At 34.3% G+C, this 17,648-nt stretch overlaps 5 protein-coding genes across 6 annotated transcripts; 3 read left to right on the top strand and 2 right to left on the bottom strand.

Moving 5' to 3' along the window:
* Nucleotides 1–480: 480 nt before the first annotated feature.
* On the bottom strand, nucleotides 481–2,289 carry mRpS24 (mitochondrial ribosomal protein S24). 2 transcript variants are annotated; one of them, XM_066390469.1, is made up of 4 exons: nucleotides 2,241–2,289; nucleotides 1,315–1,405; nucleotides 919–1,111; nucleotides 481–820 (listed from the first exon to the last, which is right to left on the bottom strand). In XM_066390469.1, exons 2-4 carry the CDS (start codon nucleotides 1,336–1,338, stop codon nucleotides 531–533), a joined length of 507 nt encoding a protein of 168 aa, XP_066246566.1. In that variant the 5' UTR covers nucleotides 1,339–1,405; nucleotides 2,241–2,289; the 3' UTR covers nucleotides 481–530. The 2 variants fall into 2 exon arrangements, with proteins under 2 accessions (XP_066246566.1, XP_066246565.1); XM_066390468.1 differs by lacking the exon at nucleotides 2,241–2,289 and adding an exon at nucleotides 2,065–2,110.
* A 340-nt stretch (nucleotides 2,290–2,629) lies between these two features.
* Nucleotides 2,630–6,361, top strand: LOC136409139 (palmitoyltransferase ZDHHC16B). The gene is made up of 2 exons (XM_066390466.1): nucleotides 2,630–2,769; nucleotides 4,190–6,361. Exon 2 carries the CDS (start codon nucleotides 4,410–4,412, stop codon nucleotides 5,562–5,564), a length of 1,155 nt encoding a protein of 384 aa, XP_066246563.1. The 5' UTR covers nucleotides 2,630–2,769; nucleotides 4,190–4,409; the 3' UTR covers nucleotides 5,565–6,361.
* Nucleotides 6,362–7,552: 1,191 nt separating this feature from the next.
* Sas-4 (spindle assembly abnormal 4) lies at nucleotides 7,553–11,868 on the top strand. The gene is made up of 14 exons (XM_066390459.1): nucleotides 7,553–7,667; nucleotides 7,722–7,942; nucleotides 8,192–8,533; nucleotides 8,597–8,681; nucleotides 8,732–9,075; nucleotides 9,124–9,358; nucleotides 9,700–9,915; nucleotides 9,972–10,193; nucleotides 10,242–10,455; nucleotides 10,722–10,884; nucleotides 10,937–11,087; nucleotides 11,137–11,208; nucleotides 11,257–11,452; nucleotides 11,594–11,868. Exons 1-14 carry the CDS (start codon nucleotides 7,558–7,560, stop codon nucleotides 11,723–11,725), a joined length of 2,703 nt encoding a protein of 900 aa, XP_066246556.1. The 5' UTR covers nucleotides 7,553–7,557; the 3' UTR covers nucleotides 11,726–11,868.
* An 845-nt stretch (nucleotides 11,869–12,713) lies between these two features.
* On the top strand, nucleotides 12,714–14,347 carry LOC136409140 (hatching enzyme 1.2-like). The gene is made up of 6 exons (XM_066390467.1): nucleotides 12,714–13,132; nucleotides 13,184–13,327; nucleotides 13,383–13,490; nucleotides 13,593–13,834; nucleotides 13,886–14,019; nucleotides 14,067–14,347. Exons 1-6 carry the CDS (start codon nucleotides 12,996–12,998, stop codon nucleotides 14,280–14,282), a joined length of 981 nt encoding a protein of 326 aa, XP_066246564.1. The 5' UTR covers nucleotides 12,714–12,995; the 3' UTR covers nucleotides 14,283–14,347.
* A 19-nt stretch (nucleotides 14,348–14,366) lies between these two features.
* Nucleotides 14,367–17,572, bottom strand: LOC136409138 (ankyrin repeat domain-containing protein 13C). The gene is made up of 10 exons (XM_066390465.1): nucleotides 17,429–17,572; nucleotides 17,176–17,217; nucleotides 16,958–17,062; nucleotides 16,768–16,899; nucleotides 16,505–16,716; nucleotides 16,323–16,454; nucleotides 16,106–16,264; nucleotides 15,895–16,044; nucleotides 15,418–15,665; nucleotides 14,367–15,370 (listed from the first exon to the last, which is right to left on the bottom strand). Exons 1-10 carry the CDS (start codon nucleotides 17,538–17,540, stop codon nucleotides 15,355–15,357), a joined length of 1,308 nt encoding a protein of 435 aa, XP_066246562.1. The 5' UTR covers nucleotides 17,541–17,572; the 3' UTR covers nucleotides 14,367–15,354.
* Between the last annotated feature and the right edge of the window lie 76 nt (nucleotides 17,573–17,648).

Below are 17,648 nucleotides of genomic sequence, written 5' to 3'. Positions count from 1 at the left end.
TAGATTTCAGCATTTTTTTATAACTTTAAATTTGCTGGTCTCAGATCCGAATGCCAAAAACAAGGTTTAGATTTTAGAGGCAATTAATGAAGATTCCCCCATAGGACAAGTGATCCTGAAAAAGCTAAACCGGAGTACACAGAAGAGTAAACATTCAAAAAACTTAAAACAAAATTAACATGGTATCTATTACAAAAATTAACCTATGAAATTATAAGTATGTAATTTACACAAAGAATTTAGAGGAAGTTTTCGTGACTGTCCTAATAATATGTTAGACAAACGCAGATAACACTCAGCGATCGTGTTGCTGCACTGAGTATGCACTTCTTGCATGCCCAAGTTCCCCATAAGTCTTCAAATTGTCAATTACGTCTTAAAAATGGCCGCTAACAACAGTGTCACTGTCAGCCTATCACAAAATTGTAAGTTGTGATATTTTCGTAGTCACTGTAAAAGCTTGCTTTAAGAAAAAACATATTTTAACACAACTTTAATTGTAAACCTGACACTACATATACTATTTTAAACTAAATATATTTAAATACCACATCTTTCTTGTTTGCTACAGTTTGAAGTTCCATTTTCACTGGACACTGCAACCAATAACTAAGCAATTCTTCTGTATATCCAATTAAAAAATACATTTTGCTGGGAATTAAACCTCGATAAACCAACCCTCCTATTCTGATTAAATTGTGCTGTCTTTTAATAATTATTTCACTAACGAAAGACGCGTGCCAGGTCCCTTGAACGAACTTCCTTATGAATTGATCTTCAACTGCTGTTTCTGAAGGTCGTAAACCATCCAATAGATTTGCTGAAAATAAAAAAATCGTAGAATCACTGATACTAAATAAGCTAAAAAATAAAGTTTGAGAAGAATCATTAAACAGTAGTTAAAAAACTACAACTCACAAGTATTCCAAGAGTTCCATGATTTCGTATGAGCGATCTTATGCGGGGGATTGGCCATTTCGTAAGTCAAGGGAAAGTTTCGTCTCGCAGTTATTCTGTACCTTCCAGCCTGATTTTTGTCCACTACAGGGGTGCAGTGGATTAGATGTGATGTTACTGAATTTAGTTTATGGATATTGAATAGTTCTGAGACCTGAAAGAAAGGAAAGAAATTTAAGTCGCCACACATTTTTAAAATAATTATCTTGACATTTTTTTTGGAGCTATAAGAATGTACCTGACTTGAACTTAATTTTTACTTATAATAGCCAAATATGTACGTGTTAACTGAGGTTCTAGGAGATAAAAACATGTCTGATTGTGCCTGTAGCAGACATGGCTGTAGGTATATCTTACCTTTGATACTGTTCCTAGACTCATGTTATCCTTTGTTCTTTCAACTTTACCTGCAGTAAATGACTATATGTGGACGTTCCTTAGTTGGCAGCTACAACAAATACATAACTCAGATTGCTCTCCAGATTGAAAATAAACAGTTTTTTTTTTTGAGTTGCTAATGTTTTGTATACTCAACAAATTCACGACATATAAGACATGCAGTTTGTAGGTGTAACACTACAAAACAATTGGATTTAAATGGATGTATTATGAAATAGTTCCCATTAGAACAACATATGCAAATATTGTTTCAGTTTAGTTTAATGCATTAATTAAGAAAATAAGCATCTATTAAGTGTCAGTTTAAAGAAATTCGGATTGTCAGTTGCAGGGTCTATTAGAGGTGATTCATGTATGCCTAAAAAGGCAAAAAAAAAAGTTCAAGGATCCCTCTAACACCTATAAGCCATTTATTCCTGCTGAATGTAAATTTATTAAATGTGCATGTCTTCCTCTTTATGATACAAATTAGATGCATCCATTGCAGTACCAAATTACAACCCCATAGTACTCGATGGTGCTATATGTTTTTTTATAAAAAGCTTAATTACTCATTGTGCATTTACTATGCCTTTTACAGTTGCCTGTAGGTAAAATAACAAACACATGTTTTTCAATAAAATTAAATGTTGGTCTCAAAGGGTTCAGCTCAGCTTGTTGACGTACAGTCAATATGAGGACTTGAAACCGCCATGGTACAGTACCTACCTACAACAGGGCTTAACCATTAAGTTCTATGCTGAGGAAAAAGAACAGTTACCCATAAAGGATATATGACAAGGTAAAAACTAGCCCTTCTGCTGGGCCCAGGGCTTGCAATTGGAGCAATTGAACTCAGTATATATACATATTACAATAACCAGCCCTCCAGTGAATATGCTTACAAACTTTATCTCCAATCAAAATCCAAGACTCCAACTCCTTATTCTCCTTATTCTTTACCCCTTAAACTTAACCTCTTCAAACTCACCAAAAAAACCGTACAAATAACAGTTATTAACAGTTAACACATAACCATTACATAACAGTTAGAGAGTAATTAGCGAATGCGTGCAAGATTAGCAGCTATGCGCCTGCCGATACATGTTATTCATCACCACTGTTAGAAGCCAAGGTTAACTAGAACACACAGTATGTTATGAAAGAATGTGAATCTGTTACGTTAAAAAGTGATGTTGCGTTATTCCCGTTACTAGTAACAGTTTTTTTTTTAATAGAATAGTGACATCAGCTGATCTAAAGTTTTGTTATGATATCGTCAGCTGATCAAGACTCTAAAGTTAAAACTGGAAGGGAAATACTGAAAGTTTGCCCCCTTATTTGAATTTAATCTATCGTTTCCAATTTAAAATATCTCATCAAACTTGTAAAATCATCTTATAAAAAGTTTAATTGGTTACATAGCAATAACTGGTAAGTGCGCTTCTTTGCCTTTCATTCATGCAATTTTCACTATATCTAGCGCTATTAATCTCATGTGTGAATAAATAAAAATCCAAAATAACATTCAAATTCTTGGCATTTAATTGAAAAACTTCAACATTTTCAACGTGTTCTGATACCTTCTGCAGTACAACTGCCATAACATACAGATTTAATAACCTGTAGCTATTAAGACTACTTTACTTGTTATTTAAACTCTTTACTTTCTTTACAACAGAAAATTAAACAAATTTTTAATCGTCCAGGCCGCACTGAGGCTTTGTTGTTGCCACAAACCTCTGTAACTGTTTTTCCTTGACAGACCTATCATTAAGTTGGTTTCAAGCAAACATCTAATTTCATCAGTATTAGTTCGAAGATACCATACATACACCATTACCATTATATTGGTAATACACCATTATACAATAACCATTACATTGGTGCATTTTATATAAATTCTCCTAGAAAATCATGAATTCTACTTAATTAATTCTATTTATACCAATGAATTCTAACTAAACCTTTAACATGGATTAACCAATATGTTAATGACTTTCCATGTAGACAAGTACAGATAGAGATTGGTGATAAGTAAAGGTTTATTAGCACAAATTACATCTTCAATCAACTTGAATTGTCTTTTTAAAAATTCTATTCAAGATAGTTCATCTTCATTCTTTAACTCATAAGTAGGACTTTTAAAAGCTATAGCAGATTGATTATTATTGTTACTAAGATGATCTGGGGACCTGACATCAATGATATCAAAACTTTTCATATTGTTTATGGATGCCACTTCTGAGCTAAAATATTCCACTTCTGAGGGTACCTCATATCATATTCTCAAATTTTCTAGACTTATAACAGTTTCTAAAAAAACTTGCTTCCAGCAATTCCAATGAACCATTGAACTTTGCATATAGGTATTAGCAGTTCAAATTGAAACGTAGGGATTGTGTAAGAGGGAGAAGGATCCCACAAGGTTTAATATGCCTCTGATAAAGACCTACGAAGTTGGCGAAACTAGGGATTAAAGAAGTCAGTCCGGCTGACGTCTCCACTTCGATGTTTAGATTAGTATCAATTTCACTGCCTTAGCGGCGATGGAAATTTAAAAAAATATTGGAGCAAAATGCAGTAATGTAAATAAAAAAATAATAATAAGATTAATCCCTCACTAGAACTTATAATATAAGTAAAAATTCTGAAACAGTGAGAGATCTGGACACTGGACTGTGTCCACTTCAACCGCTAGTTTCGTGACCCACTTCTTTGGTCTTTATTGGAGGCATATTAAACCTTGTGAGGCCTTCTCCCATTTACACGATCCCTATGTTTCCACTTGAACTGGTGATACCTATATGTATGTTGTGGAAGGTGTTGTGCTAGGCTCAAATTTTTTTTTTAGATAGTAGAAGATCATGGAAAACCTGCATACCTGCCAAGAGGGTTAAATGATGTGGGAACCATCTGGATAAGTAAACAATGTCTTCATTGAATCCAAAAAAAAAATAGCAGTATCGTGTATGTTGAAAACTTAGAAACATTGCTAAAAAACCTCTAAGTATGCACGTCCAGAATACAGTTCACAACATTTTTCCCTTAGTTATTAGAGAATAAGAGTCAATATGTTACATTGGTACTCTCACCTTTTACACCTCCCTATACGGGCCCTAAAAACCTCTTTCCAATGTGTTCAAACATCATACCAACTCTGCCGTTTGGGAGTTCAGACACTAACCTATAACCATTTCATGGACGCAAGTTATGTGGCCGATGTCTTTATGGGCCCCATATTCTGGTTCATAGAAAACTTCACGAGGGCCATAGGCTCTTTACTTGTCATATCAATCACTAGTTTAACAGCTTCTGTGGTAATAATAGCCTACTGGCTAGGTATTCCTCATTGGTGGAACAAGAATCCTTATTATTGCATATTTCTATTTCTATTAGGTCATTGGATTTTATTAAATATAGTTTTTAATTATTATAAGGCCTGGACGGTACTTCCAGGTTATTCCCCCGAAGGGGAATTAATTTCTGAGGCTGTTAGTATATGTAAAAAATGTATAGCTCCTAAACCACCAAGAGCGCATCATTGCTCCGTGTGTAATAGATGCGTGCTGAAGATGGACCATCATTGCCCATGGCTCAACAATTGCGTTGGGTTCAAGAATCATCGATATTTTTACTTTTATATGGTTTACATGGTGCTCGGGGTGACTTATCTCATTTTCTTCGGTTGGGATATAGCCTACGATGTAATATATCTAGGAAAAGATGCCAGTGATGATGATGGTGAATTGGAAGGACACTCAGTTAAAATAAACAAATCGGGAGCTATTATCCCTGTCACCAACACAGTAATGTTAGATCTCTCATTTTTCGAGGAACACGAATTAAACCCCCCGGACCATCTTCGCAGGAAATCCATAATTTACATGACTTTACTGAACATCGGGGTTTTTATCGCTCTGGGTTGTTTGTCTTTCTGGCATGGCCAGCTTATAGCTCGTAACGAAACCAGCATTGAAACGCACATAAACAAAGCCGAGACACTTAGATTGAAGGGACTGGGGAAGGTCTACTTGAACCCATACGACTTGGGGCGCAATGAGAATTGGAGGCAATTTTTGAGCTTAAAGGGAGGTAGAAGTGGATGGTTGCAAATTTTGTGTCCTTCCATTTACGAGCCTTTCGGGGATGGTCTTTCGTGGCCAACCATTCCGTCCTCAGCAGGCACTAAAAACCGAGTTGAGTTCGCAAAATGTCGACTAAAATAAGTTTATACTGCACGAAAAATTGGTTACCTTAAGTCTTTTTGTAAGAACAAACTATATAGAATTAAAATTTTGTTTTTTATTTTGTTTGTAAATAACGCTTTACACGTAAGTAGAGGTTGCGTGAACGATGGGATTGTACAGTGTTCTCAGTTACAGCTAAAAGGATAACGTTTGCTCTTTATTAAGAGCTGAGACGAAAACTCTTGTTAACATTTATTATAAGAACAAGAATCAATAGAACTTAAGTAGATGGAATGTCAATATGTAACATACAGTAGTGGCCATAATTATAGCAACTTTTTAAAATTTTAAAATGTCTAATGGTAATAACAATTCCAGTAAAAAACTAAAAAATTTTCTAGCGTTCGACAAAAATATAGCAACTTCCGTAGATTGATATAACTAACAGCTAAATTCTAACTCACAAGCTAATATTTTTTCTTATATTGATATTTTGTGTAATATCCTCTTTGTTTCACAACTACGTACTATCTTGGCATAAGTTCTATTAATTTATCAGTAGAATTGGTATCGGTATTTTACCAAGCCTCTTGAAGTGCTGTATACAAGTAATTTAAATTAGTATAATATAATGTTTGTACCGTATTATCATTATGATCCCATAAGTTCTCAATAAGGTTTAAATCTGGAAATTGCAACAACCAACATAGAATTTCAGTATTTTGCTCTCTCAACCATTCTATAATAAATTTTAATTTATGTTTAGAGTCATTATCATATTAGAAAACATTTTTTAAAGGCATTATTTCTTTAAGATACGGTACAAGATGATTGCTCAATATGTCCCTATAGATAAGACGCTCCATGCGGCCTGCCATATGATGAGGTGGACCCAATCCAAAATCAGAGAAACATTCCCAAACCGTAATCGTCCCACCACCAGTGCTTTACAGTCACTGTAATGAACTTCTTGTTCAAACTTGCAGCTGCAGGACGTCTAACATAGCATGGTCCATCGCTTTTAAATAAATTGAATTTAGCCTCAACATTAAGAACTACGAGTGTCTGTTGTTTTACTGTCTAATTGAGGTCGTTTTGTGCAATGTTAGGTTGGGTCTTTACAATCTTCTTAAATATTAAAGGATTTTTCGCAAGGTACCACCATACAGGGTGTCCAGAATATACGTCGTTTACAACATTAATAACATTGAAATATTTTGGAAGGTGATTTTAGAGATTAAAATAATTTTTAAAAAAATGATAAATATGCTCTAAAAATTGCTTCTTAAAAAGGCTGTTTGAATTTAAAATTTTTAAAAATGATTATAATTATAACCATGACTGTATATTAAACGCTCTGAAAATTTCTGGTCTCGATCGCTGAGCAATGACGTATCACGTGATTATTGTTTGCTTATTGTGTCTAATTTAAGGGGTCTTTTTATTTTAATATCATTTTCCATGTTGAAGATTACCTAATAATAAGTGGATTTGTTAATATTTAGCTTGTTATCATATTGAGGAGGTTGATCTTTTGTTCAAGCATAGGTAACTAAGTGTTGACCATACTTACTAAATAAAAGTCCACACATCGATTTTTGTTAGATGCATTTTTTTCATTTTACACTTTTTTGATAATGGTTCCTTGGTAACGATGGTACTGAGACCATTATCTAAGGCGTGCAAATATTTGACCTATGAAATTTTTAATTTTTAACATTTTAGGGTTCTTCAATTTTCTTTTTTAATGGTCTCTTACATTTTGTGTGTTCTCACTTTCATTTTGTGATTTTGTCTTTATAAGTTTTAAACTAATGTGTTTTCCGTCCTAAAAACCGTTCTAAACAAAAGAGTAAAAATAGTAAGGAAGATTCAAAAGCGCCTTAGAACTCCTAACCTTACATATCACACAACTGTCAAACGTTTCTAACGTTCTAAAAATTCAAAAAGCCAAAATAAACATTTTTCTTTCTCAGTACTTTATTATTTCAAAATTATACGTGAATAATGTCTATATAACTATCTAGAAACAATGGCTATTCTTCCCTCTCTGAGGTTAGCAAAACTACAAGAATTAAAGCAGTGGCAAGGAAGCTTTGAGAATCTACTTCAACAATCTCAAAAGAAGTCTTCATCTCCAAGGTAAATGATCAGAGAAAACCTTTCACTGAACCATAGCTCTAATTTCCATTCTAGAGAGCAGACGGGGATTGGTTCCGATGAATGGGACAACAGAAAGGTTTCACTTGCAAAATCATTTGAACAAGTGGTGGAAGATGCTTCTGTAAAAATTAATACAAAACAGATAAGGCCTTTTCTGAGAAAAGGGCAGGGTTTGGCACGTTTTAGGATGGCTCCAACACCAACACATGTCAATAAAGGAAATGCTGGGACCTTGGGAAAGAAAAAAGGAAATAGTAAGTTATCAAAGTAAAAGTTGAAATTGTAGTATTAGGATGGCTATGGCAGGCTATGGAAGTTACTTCTAAATCTTGCCAAATATTCATAACTGATGATTGCCTTGGGATTTGGAGATATTTATTTTAATTAGTACCACACCACAATTGCATAGAAATTTTCAAAAAGTTTAAAATTTTCCATGGATTAGATTATTTTAACCAAAATCCAAAAATTTACTTTCAATTAAACTTCATATCTTTTTCTAGCATTCTCAAAAATTAATCAATCCAAAACTCCTAGAGGCATTTTAAAGAAATCAATGCCTTTGTATTATCAAGAAGTAGACTTAAGTCCTTTGGAATTACCAGACTTTGTTAAGTCTCAAGGGACTTGGAGGCAAGTTTTTGAAGATAGTGAAAAATCTTATGGAAAGAAGAATGGTTTCAATAAACTTACCATCAATTCGGAAAGTGAAAGTGAGAGTTTGGAAAATTATGATGAATTTAGAAAGACCTTAAGCCCTGAGGGCAAACAATTTGCACCTCCTGGGAATAACAACATGACAAATGAACCGTTATTTAAAACATCCAATAACAAACAAGTTGCAGGTATAAATATATAATATTTTCCCTTTTTAAGTTTTTGACAGATGTAATAAATAGCTCTTGTAGGTGAGTCTGAGATTGATTTGGTGAAGCCACATTTTTTTCATCAAGATTTTGAAACGAAGAATGCCCTAGTCTGCAATGATATACCGTATGCAATTAAATACATGTGCTCAAAACTTTTTTAATATGTATTTTTAGAGATAATCTTGCTGGAATTAAGGCCCCCAAAATAATTCCACAAATAAGTGATTTCAGTCTTGAAGAATTGAGACTAGAAAAAGAGCTGAAACTATTTGAGGCTTTAGAAAAGAGGGCGAACAACAGCTCCTTTTGTTCTACAAATGCCAGTGTAATGAACTTATTGGCCAGTACTCCTCAGAAAGAAAAACCTTTAATTGACGAATCTCAAGAAGTAAGCATTGTAGATGACAGAATGGTGTCTAAATATATCCCAGAAACCATTCAAATGAAGCTCAGAGAAGTATCCGCTAAAACTAACGTCCTTCAACAGTTCCTGCTCAAATTATGTAATGTTGAACAAGGTAGAGTTTAGCTTATTATAGAAAATTTGCACTTAAAGATATTTGTAGATTTGTTGGAGAAACGGATGGAAGAGACGATCTCTGCCAGTACGAGTTTTTCAGATGAGAACACCCGGTGGTCGTCGGGATCGCCTAGTTTGAGCGAAAATTATACAGAGTATGAGACCACAGGGCAAAGTGAGAGCTTTAAGAAGATTGACATTGGTGTTAATACAAGTTTTAATGATTCGAAATTGGACGAAACTCTAAGGGAAGCAGGATGCAAGGGTTGTGAAGAATTGAGGTAAGGAAGTGATTGTTTTGGGTAGAAATAGTTTATGAACTCTAATAGGAGGGCTAAAAGTATGTATTTCAACTAAAGAAAGACTGACCCTTCAATGTGTATATTACACATTTCAGCTAGGTTTTTCCAGAACAGCGATTGCCACTACCCCTTACAATGTTTTTGTTTGATGAAGCGAGAACAGTTTGGAAATAGAAACAATTTCATTATTCAGCATTACGATTTTTTCATGGTGTAACTGAATTTGTGGTTATGATTTTTCTCGTTCCCTAATTTATAACTCTCCACGCTCTATTGCGCCTATGGAATATATGTAATTCACAAGATATGTAATTTCTCAGGTCTAAATATTCAATTAAAAATGAACAGTGTATGCAAACAGAATACGACAATGTCCGTCTAAAATCGAATTTGAAAGAACTTCAAAGGGAATGCGAAAAACTTCAGAAAACTATTAGGAAAAACGAAGGCGACCATGAGGAAAAATTGGAAAAATTAAAAATGGATATAAATACCGAACGCGCGAAATTTGCAAAAGAAAAATATTACTTTGAAACGTAAGTCTCTTTTAGACAACTCACATCTTATATTATTTTACAATTAAACTTTACAGTTACGTGAAAGAAGCTCAAAGTCGCCCTACTAAAAAAGAACGCGAAGAAATCACTAATCTTAAGCAAGAGCTGGCCGATGTGAAAGAATTAGTAAAACTTAAAGACAGCAAAAATGGGGCTACTCAGGCTCGCTTGCGTACTCAAATAAAACAACAGGAAAAAGAACTGAACGAACTGCGCAGCACAGTTGAAAAATTACAGAAAGAAAATGCCAAATTGACGTATGTGGTAAGGAATGCACCTTGCGAAAAAATAATTCCAAGTTTCAGTGCCAGTCAAAAGTACACTCGCAGGCCACAAGAAGTTAAAATGCTACACGAAATTAACAAAAATTTGTCCAAGTTGACAGAGGAGACGTTGAAAAAGCAAATTAATAAGTCTGGAAATGGAAATATGGAGGAAGAAGAATGTTTTGAAGGAGAGACACGTTTTAATATCAATAACCTTTGTGAAAAGGATAACCAGAGGAATAAGACAATTACAGTAAGGTTTCCGTCTGATTTTTTCAATTTATCAAATTGGGTTTAGTCTAGTTTACAAGTCTGTGAAATATGTTTTCTTGTTTACTGTCTCAATCTTATTTTAAATTCCACCAGGATTAATTTCAAGCTTGGAATAGTAGATTTTCCACATGTTTAATCCTGAAGAAAAACCATTTATTAAATCAATTTCTAAGCTTGAACCTTAATGAGCTATTTTTAGCCCCATTTCGCTGCTATGCTCAAAGCCTCAAAACCTATTTGTTTCAGGACAATCGAAAACCCATTCCAGCTAAATTAAATAAAGACACTTCTATCTCTGAGAAAACTTTAAACGACACTCCATTCAGTAGTCTATCAATCGAGCAACAATACGAAACCACTTTCGAAAATATTACGAGTCCCAGAAGTGTTAACTGTTCTACAAATCTCGGTAAAACCTCTCAAATCTCTTACAAATGATTTGTGTTCATTCAGAATTTTAGGAAAGACTGAAAGGACTTTGCCAGATGGTTCAATAGAAGTAGTATATAGTAATGGTAATCTTAAGACAATATCCGCTGATGGAAAGATAAAAAAGATGAAATATTTTAACGGAGACACGAAGGAAACTTCATTAAACGACCAAATAATTAAGTAATTGAAATCCGGTAATCTCCTATCGAATGTTAACAGTAATTTGCAGGTATCACTATGCTCTTGCTGATTCATGGCATGTTCAATACCCAGATGGTACTGAAGTGATGGAATTTAAAGAGTAAGTTTGATGAAATATTTATGTACACTTTTCATGTAAAAAATATAGTGGGCATAAGTGCACCAAACACACAGACGGCCGAACTGAAGTGGTATTTCCTGACGGCACTTTGAGGATTATAAATGCGGATGGTACCGAAGAGCAACGTTTCCCTGATGGCAGGAAAACTGTAAAAAATCTACAAGGAGAGCAGATAATCTTATTGCCCAATGGACAACGAGAAATACACACTGAAGAATATAAGGTGCTTAAGGGCTCTGTCGCCCGATAGATTAGTCACATCAATGAATGTGCGCACTCACGCTTGTCGTTATTTCAACCGACTAAACTGTCTGACGACCGAATTTTTCTAGAAATTGTATTACCTTTTGATTGTATATTTCAGAGGAGAGAATATCCAGATGGAACAATTCGCACTTTACATAAAGACGGAACTGTAGAAACTGTGTATGCCAATGGGAGGGTGAGATTAAAAGACGCTAAAGGGGTTTTAATAATGGACACACATCAAAGTTGACTTTGGCCATTTATATTAAAGAATTCTGTCCGATAGTTTAATTCTAGCAAAGAAGTAATGCTCTTTTAACCAGTCTTGTTAAGGTCTATTGTTTGTAAGTTACATACTATTTATTTTATTTTTGAAGCAGCAAGAATTTTTTTAACTACTTTTTTATTTATTATTATTCTTTATGTGTGGTGAATCATGGTGAAATTGTTATTTCCCAAGCAAGTGTGTTAATGAAGACCATTAATAATCTATATTTTAACACGTGAGCGAAGCAAGCGGACAGAGTGAATTAATAAAGCTTCCACTGTTTCGTCAAAAATGTCGATCTGACGCCATTTGCATTTGGGTAGTCATTTTTCTTGAAAGATAACTATAATTTTTTTTCTTGGGGCGCTATCTAGGTGTCAGTAGCAAAACAGAAGATTGTGCAGTAGAAGGAATCTGTCTCTGTTAGTTTTTTTTTTAAATCAACCCGTGCTTTACTTTCTCGTAAATTACTTAGGAATGGCAAACAGTCGTGTATCATTTTTTTTCCACTGCTTTGGTAGATATAATATTCCGTCCGATTTCCGTTTGAAGCAGATATTACAAATCAGGAATTTAAAAGTGCATAAAATAATTAAACTAGAAATATCTGGAAACAGTTGGAGTGACACCTGTGAAGTACACCTTTTTTACAGAGAAATGTACTTTATACCCACAATTCAACGATGTATCACAATATTGTATATTTCGACGTTTCTGAGACCGTAAAGTATCCAAAGTGGATACAAAGATATTTTGTGAAAATCAGTGTAGTAGATACCAAAATATTTTTTTACTATTATTCAAAATTTAAATATTGATATCTCGAAAATCTGTATTCACATTTTTTCAAAAAGTATATTAAATTTTGGTCATAAAACAGCAAAAAAATTATATTTTAAAGCAAACACATTGAATATTTATGAAAGTTATTTTGCTAGATCCAGTCCAAACAAATCTAATCCATACTTACACAAGGGTGTCCCAAATAGTTAATTTTTACCAGGTCGCAGTAGCAACTAAGTAAAATCATATAGATTACATATGTAATAAATTCAACCCATTGGTATGATAGTGCGATTTTAGCATTCTATTGCACCAAATAAAAATTTTATGCTTGGAGGTACTTTTAAATTCAAATTTCTTCAGATAACAGAAACATCTACATTTATACACAGTAGTTGCCGAAATATAAAACCGTCTTATATGGGTGAATTATTGTCAAAGGCAAGTGGTTCTTATAGTCATTTTGAAGATGGATAAAAAATGTGCATGTGCATTGCTTATTATTGCAAGTTACTCAGTGATGTCAGTGTATTTGATTCCACTTAATAAAGACGATAATGATGAGGAAATGTTAGATTTGTCCTATTTGGGAGATAGAGTTTTTAGGTAGACACTTTCCTTTTTTCGAAATTAGATGACAATAGTTATAAATTATAGACAACCAAGTACAGAAACAGGTAAAATTTTAGAAAACTGGAATGTCACTTCTGATGTAAATCCAGAAGAATTGGGAGAGTATGCCGAAGGAGATATTCTGTTTCCCAAGAGGGGGAGAAATGGGCTTATAGCGGAAAGTGCCAGGTCATTATAATTCTTACCATAAAAATTAACGTTAAATCGTTTGATACTTTTACAGATGGCCCGATGGTGTAATTCCTTATTCCATAAATGGATATTTCGACATAGATAGCTTGAATACGATCAATAGGGCTATGTCCCTGTATCATAAATATACTTGTCTAAAGTAAGAAATAGGGGGAGTAGTTTCTCACCAGAAAATTGTTAAACTAACATGCATTTTACATATAGGAATATTTAACAATTGATATTCCTTACTTTCAAAAAGGTTTCGCAAACGTACATCTGCAGACACCGACTACGTTTCCATAGTAAACACAAACACAGGATGTTGGTCTAGTGTGGGCCGTATTGGGGGTAAACAAGAGGTAAATTTGCAGAGCCCTTCGTGTACCTACAAGGTGGGGACCCCGGTCCACGAACTAATGCACGCTGCTGGCTTTTTGCATGAACAAAACAGATTCGAAAGGGACGATTTTGTGTCTATTGCTTGGTCAAATATTCGAAAAGGTTATTAGACCATCAATCTTGGCAATTACAAAATGAAAATGTTTATTTTAGGTCATGAAAATAATTTTGATAAGGCGGACATAGCTAAAACTACAGGGTTTGGGGTACCATATGATTACAGGTCGGTGATGCACTATTCCAGTACTGCGTTTTCTGTAAATGGGCAGAAAACGATTATTCCCAAGGTTTGTATTTCTCGATACAAGGTAACTTTCTAAATAAAAAATATTAGGACGGATCAAAAGCGGAGAAAATGGGCCAGCGAGATGGGTTCAGCAAAGGCGATTTAACGAAAATCAATGAAATGTATAAATGTCCAGAAAAGACTGCTGAAATTATATCAACCGGCTTCCTTACTGTTACTCCTTCAGGGGGAAATAAGGAAAACTCAAATCCGTTAGTTGAAGCAGCCAAAGATATTTTAGGGATGCTTTTTCATAAGAAATAGATAATTTCTTGTATATACATAAAATATATAATGTGCAAGTACACTTACTTTCGTTTAAATTCCTTTTCAAATAAACTAAAAACATTAAATATTAAAGCTCTATTTACAATATTACAGTCCGTTTTACAATGTATTTTTATGTTAATAATCCTAATAGTATACTTGTATACTAGAGCCATTCATTGTAAATTCAAAAAACTCAAAAACACACAGCAAAGACAATGTCGACACACACTAGGGCGGCACGTTGATTGTATGTTTGGCCAGAAAGAATCGGTGTAAATTATGAGTGTAGGAAGTATTGACTAGTTTAGATATAACTAAAAACATAGACACTATAAACAGAGAAAATTTTTGATATGTCTTTATATTAACATAAGAAGCTACAGGCACCGGGATTGGGGGACAAATTCAAATTCAGACACATTTAGTTTTTGACTATGTAGCTAAATAACAAACACGTTTTCGATAGAAATTCAACATCAATGTGAATTTTTTATTTCTTGCAAAACGTAAATAATGAGCCAAAGGGGTACATTTTCCCGATTAACCGCTTTAAGTAACACAATTGACTTTCAAGTCGAAGAGCCAACTAAAAGAGCCTAGAAAAATCCATAACAAACTTTGAAATATTTTTTATAACTTAACTCTAAATCAACTAATCCTGTTTTCAAGACCACTCTTGTTTAAACGAAGAAGCAAACTCACATTATCTATAACAACCTCACCATACTCCTCTTGTAACACTTTTTTTTCTTGTCACCTTAGACAATTTTATAGATAATTAAGTTTTGAAACAGAACAAATAAGCGGACAGAAGTAATGGCAGGCCGTCAAAAAGTTCCACTTACTCGACATAGACCAAGCAGCTGGCTCCATAGACGCTGCCCAAAGTGAAGAGCATGGGCATCTCTAGGAGTATAACGGATGTCCCGTCGTAGGGCTTTTGATTGGCAGGAACGTTTTTAACCCTCAAACGTCCTTTAGGGTGGATTCGGCCGCGTTCGTGGGCCGACAGGAACTGCGGTTTGGGCTCGAAATGGAGCTGGAAGCAGCTGGTCAGTTCAGGGCGTCATAAGTCGGGAAACCTACAGATTTAATGTAAAACGATATAAAAACAAAATCCAAAGTATACCTTGAAGGGTCTTCTTGATACATCCGAGGCACCTCAAATATAGATGGAGATATATTGTTTCGGAATTCAAACTCTTGGAATGTAATTTTGGCCGTTACTGTGGGCAAAATAGGGAGCTCGATTTTCACTGGGAAGCCCGAAGGCAGCTTCGTATTGATAAAATCGCGCAATTTTGAGAAGTGCTTAAAGGGTGCTATTACTTCCAAGACATTTAGGAGCATTTCTACAGACAGGGGAAAATCGTTGCTCTGAAAAGTTGTACAACTGAAGAACGTTAAAAATTTGAGAGAAAAACCACTAAGGAAGTTTGGTGTACGAAGGGTAAGAGTAGTCTGAGGAAATTCAATCAGAGCAGTAGAAACACAGAACAAATACAAAAAATTTTAATTTAGGTAAAGTGGTATATGAAATATTTCTCAGTGGTTTATCCCTTATTAAATGTCTCAAATGTTTTCATGTTCCACAAACTTTATTTACCATGGCTACTGTAGCTTTAAAATGCTTTGAAGATTCTTTGTAAACAAGATCTCGGCCTAGTCTAGGATAATTATTGACTTCAGCATTTATATATTCATCCCATGATATATTTTTCTCTGGGGGAGGAGTTAGGCTTGTCCTTCTTATATTCTATAACCAAAAAAACCTATTTACAGTCACTAATTTGCAGCACAAAAATTAGCCATCATACCTCATTATACACATTATAAGTGCCTTTGGTGAAGTGCTGCAAAAGAGCCTTATTTTTCTCCAAATCATCTGAAGACAAATGCTCTCTCCTTTTCCTACTCTCTAAGCTTAAACCATGAACTGTGTAGAGTTCTGCATCATACTGACCAGAAACTAATTCCTAAACAATATCTCCACGTTAACTAAAATTCATGTACCTGTCTCAAAAATAATCATACTTTTCTATCTTCCCTAAATATCCATCCACTCTGAGCCCTACTAAATGATATTTTTTTTGTTGAGATCTGGGCTGCCAATATATCAGTGGACATCAAAAGATTAACTTCATCCTCTATTTCCATTTCATTTTCCTAAAGTCACATTATTAATCAACTTTTATTTGAAACAAACCTAATAGTACCTCATATCTAACTCTTTGAAACAACTGCCCCACATTATCCATTACAGTAAGACTTTCAGTAGGATCAGCATCCCCACGAAATATAAAGGAAATGTCCCCCCTTTCCCACCTCATGTCAGAAAAATCTACTAATGTTGTGTCAAGTCTGATGTTGGCACCACATTTATAAATTTTACAAACATCTGAAGGAAGTATTCTTGAAACCAAAGGAACTACAAAACATTATGCTCAGGAAATATTTTATGGCAGAAAAAAAAACCTACCCCAACTTTGAAAATCCCACTTTAACTCCATATAAAAACTGTCAATCTTATTTAAAGCTGCCACAAGATTTGGCCTCCTCTGCTCCATTTGTTCTTTGGATTGTTGGCGGAATTTACGCACCAAAGACACAACTAAATAAAAGTTGTTCAATTAAATGTTATTTGATTCAGATAAATGAAAAATATATACTTGTCGGACGATGCCCATAGCTAACTGCCTCAGCCAAAACTGTCCATCCTAAGCCATTTTTTACCTTCACTGGAGCATCATGATTTAAAAGGAGCTGCACACATTCTGTGTTATTAGAGTTGAGTTAATTAATTTTAATAATTATACTGTTAGATTAGGATCAGATAGGAGATGTTACTCAGATATAAGCATGTGTAATGACTAGAATAAGTACCTACCTTTTCTTCCCAACATAACTGCGAGATGAAGCCCCGTATTTCCTAAAAAAATTATTGCATAGGAATAACCATGGATAGAAGAAAGTAGGGCATAACGTTATACATGAAAGTTTTCTAGATTTTCAAATCATACCCAAGAACCAAGAAGTGTTTAAAAAGTGATTTTTAGTAAGTTTTAAAGGGTGGATTCAAATGTTTTTAATTCCGATTTTCTAGGACTGAAATGAAATTAAGGGGATGTTTGAAAACTTACCATGTTTATCTTTAGTTGCCACATCGTACTTCCTTAAATATTTGGATAATTTCTTTAAATCGTTATCAAAAACTGCTTTGTGTACAGGGTACTCTCCAACCTCCTCCTCCATTTTTGTGATAAATAACAAAACAACTCATTGTCAAATTCAAATTTGGCAATCATACCTGTCAGACTTGAACGATTGAGCTGTCAAAAAAGGTTCGTTTAGGGGTTTTTG

The sequence above is a fragment of the Euwallacea similis genome, chromosome 5 (assembly GCF_039881205.1).
Source record: "Euwallacea similis isolate ESF13 chromosome 5, ESF131.1, whole genome shotgun sequence".
In the NCBI taxonomy this organism is placed as follows: domain Eukaryota; kingdom Metazoa; phylum Arthropoda; class Insecta; order Coleoptera; family Curculionidae; genus Euwallacea; species Euwallacea similis.
This window is presented reverse-complemented; position numbering and strand designations above follow the sequence as displayed.

Excerpts from the sequence above, each read along its gene's own strand:
- mRpS24 (XM_066390469.1), bottom strand. The coding sequence starts at position 1,338 with ATGAGTCTAGGAACAGTATCAAAG. Across the intron at positions 1,112-1,314 it reads GTCTAGGAACAGTATCAAAG|GTCTCAGAACTATTCAATAT; the intron begins GTAAGATATACC and ends CCTTTCTTTCAG. Across the intron at positions 821-918 it reads ATGGAACTCTTGGAATACTT|CAAATCTATTGGATGGTTTA; the intron begins GTGAGTTGTAGT and ends TTTTATTTTCAG.
- LOC136409139 (XM_066390466.1), top strand. The coding sequence starts at position 4,410 with ATGTTACATTGGTACTCTCACCTTTTACACCTCCCTATACGGGCCCTA.
- Sas-4 (XM_066390459.1), top strand. The coding sequence starts at position 7,558 with ATGGCTATTCTTCCCTCTCTGAGGTTAGCAAAACTACAAGAATTAAAG. Across the intron at positions 8,682-8,731 it reads CTAGTCTGCAATGATATACC|AGATAATCTTGCTGGAATTA; the intron begins GTATGCAATTAA and ends ATGTATTTTTAG. Across the intron at positions 9,916-9,971 it reads GAAAAATATTACTTTGAAAC|TTACGTGAAAGAAGCTCAAA; the intron begins GTAAGTCTCTTT and ends TAAACTTTACAG.
- LOC136409140 (XM_066390467.1), top strand. The coding sequence starts at position 12,996 with ATGGATAAAAAATGTGCATGTGCATTGCTTATTATTGCAAGTTACTCA. Across the intron at positions 13,133-13,183 it reads TTGGGAGATAGAGTTTTTAG|ACAACCAAGTACAGAAACAG; the intron begins GTAGACACTTTC and ends TATAAATTATAG. Across the intron at positions 13,491-13,592 it reads CATAAATATACTTGTCTAAA|GTTTCGCAAACGTACATCTG; the intron begins GTAAGAAATAGG and ends ACTTTCAAAAAG.
- LOC136409138 (XM_066390465.1), bottom strand. The coding sequence starts at position 17,540 with ATGGAGGAGGAGGTTGGAGAGTACCCTGTACACAAAGCAGTTTTTGAT. Across the intron at positions 16,455-16,504 it reads TTCAAAGAGTTAGATATGAG|GAAAATGAAATGGAAATAGA; the intron begins GTACTATTAGGT and ends ATGTGACTTTAG. Across the intron at positions 16,045-16,105 it reads CTTATAATGTGTATAATGAG|AATATAAGAAGGACAAGCCT; the intron begins GTATGATGGCTA and ends TTTTGGTTATAG.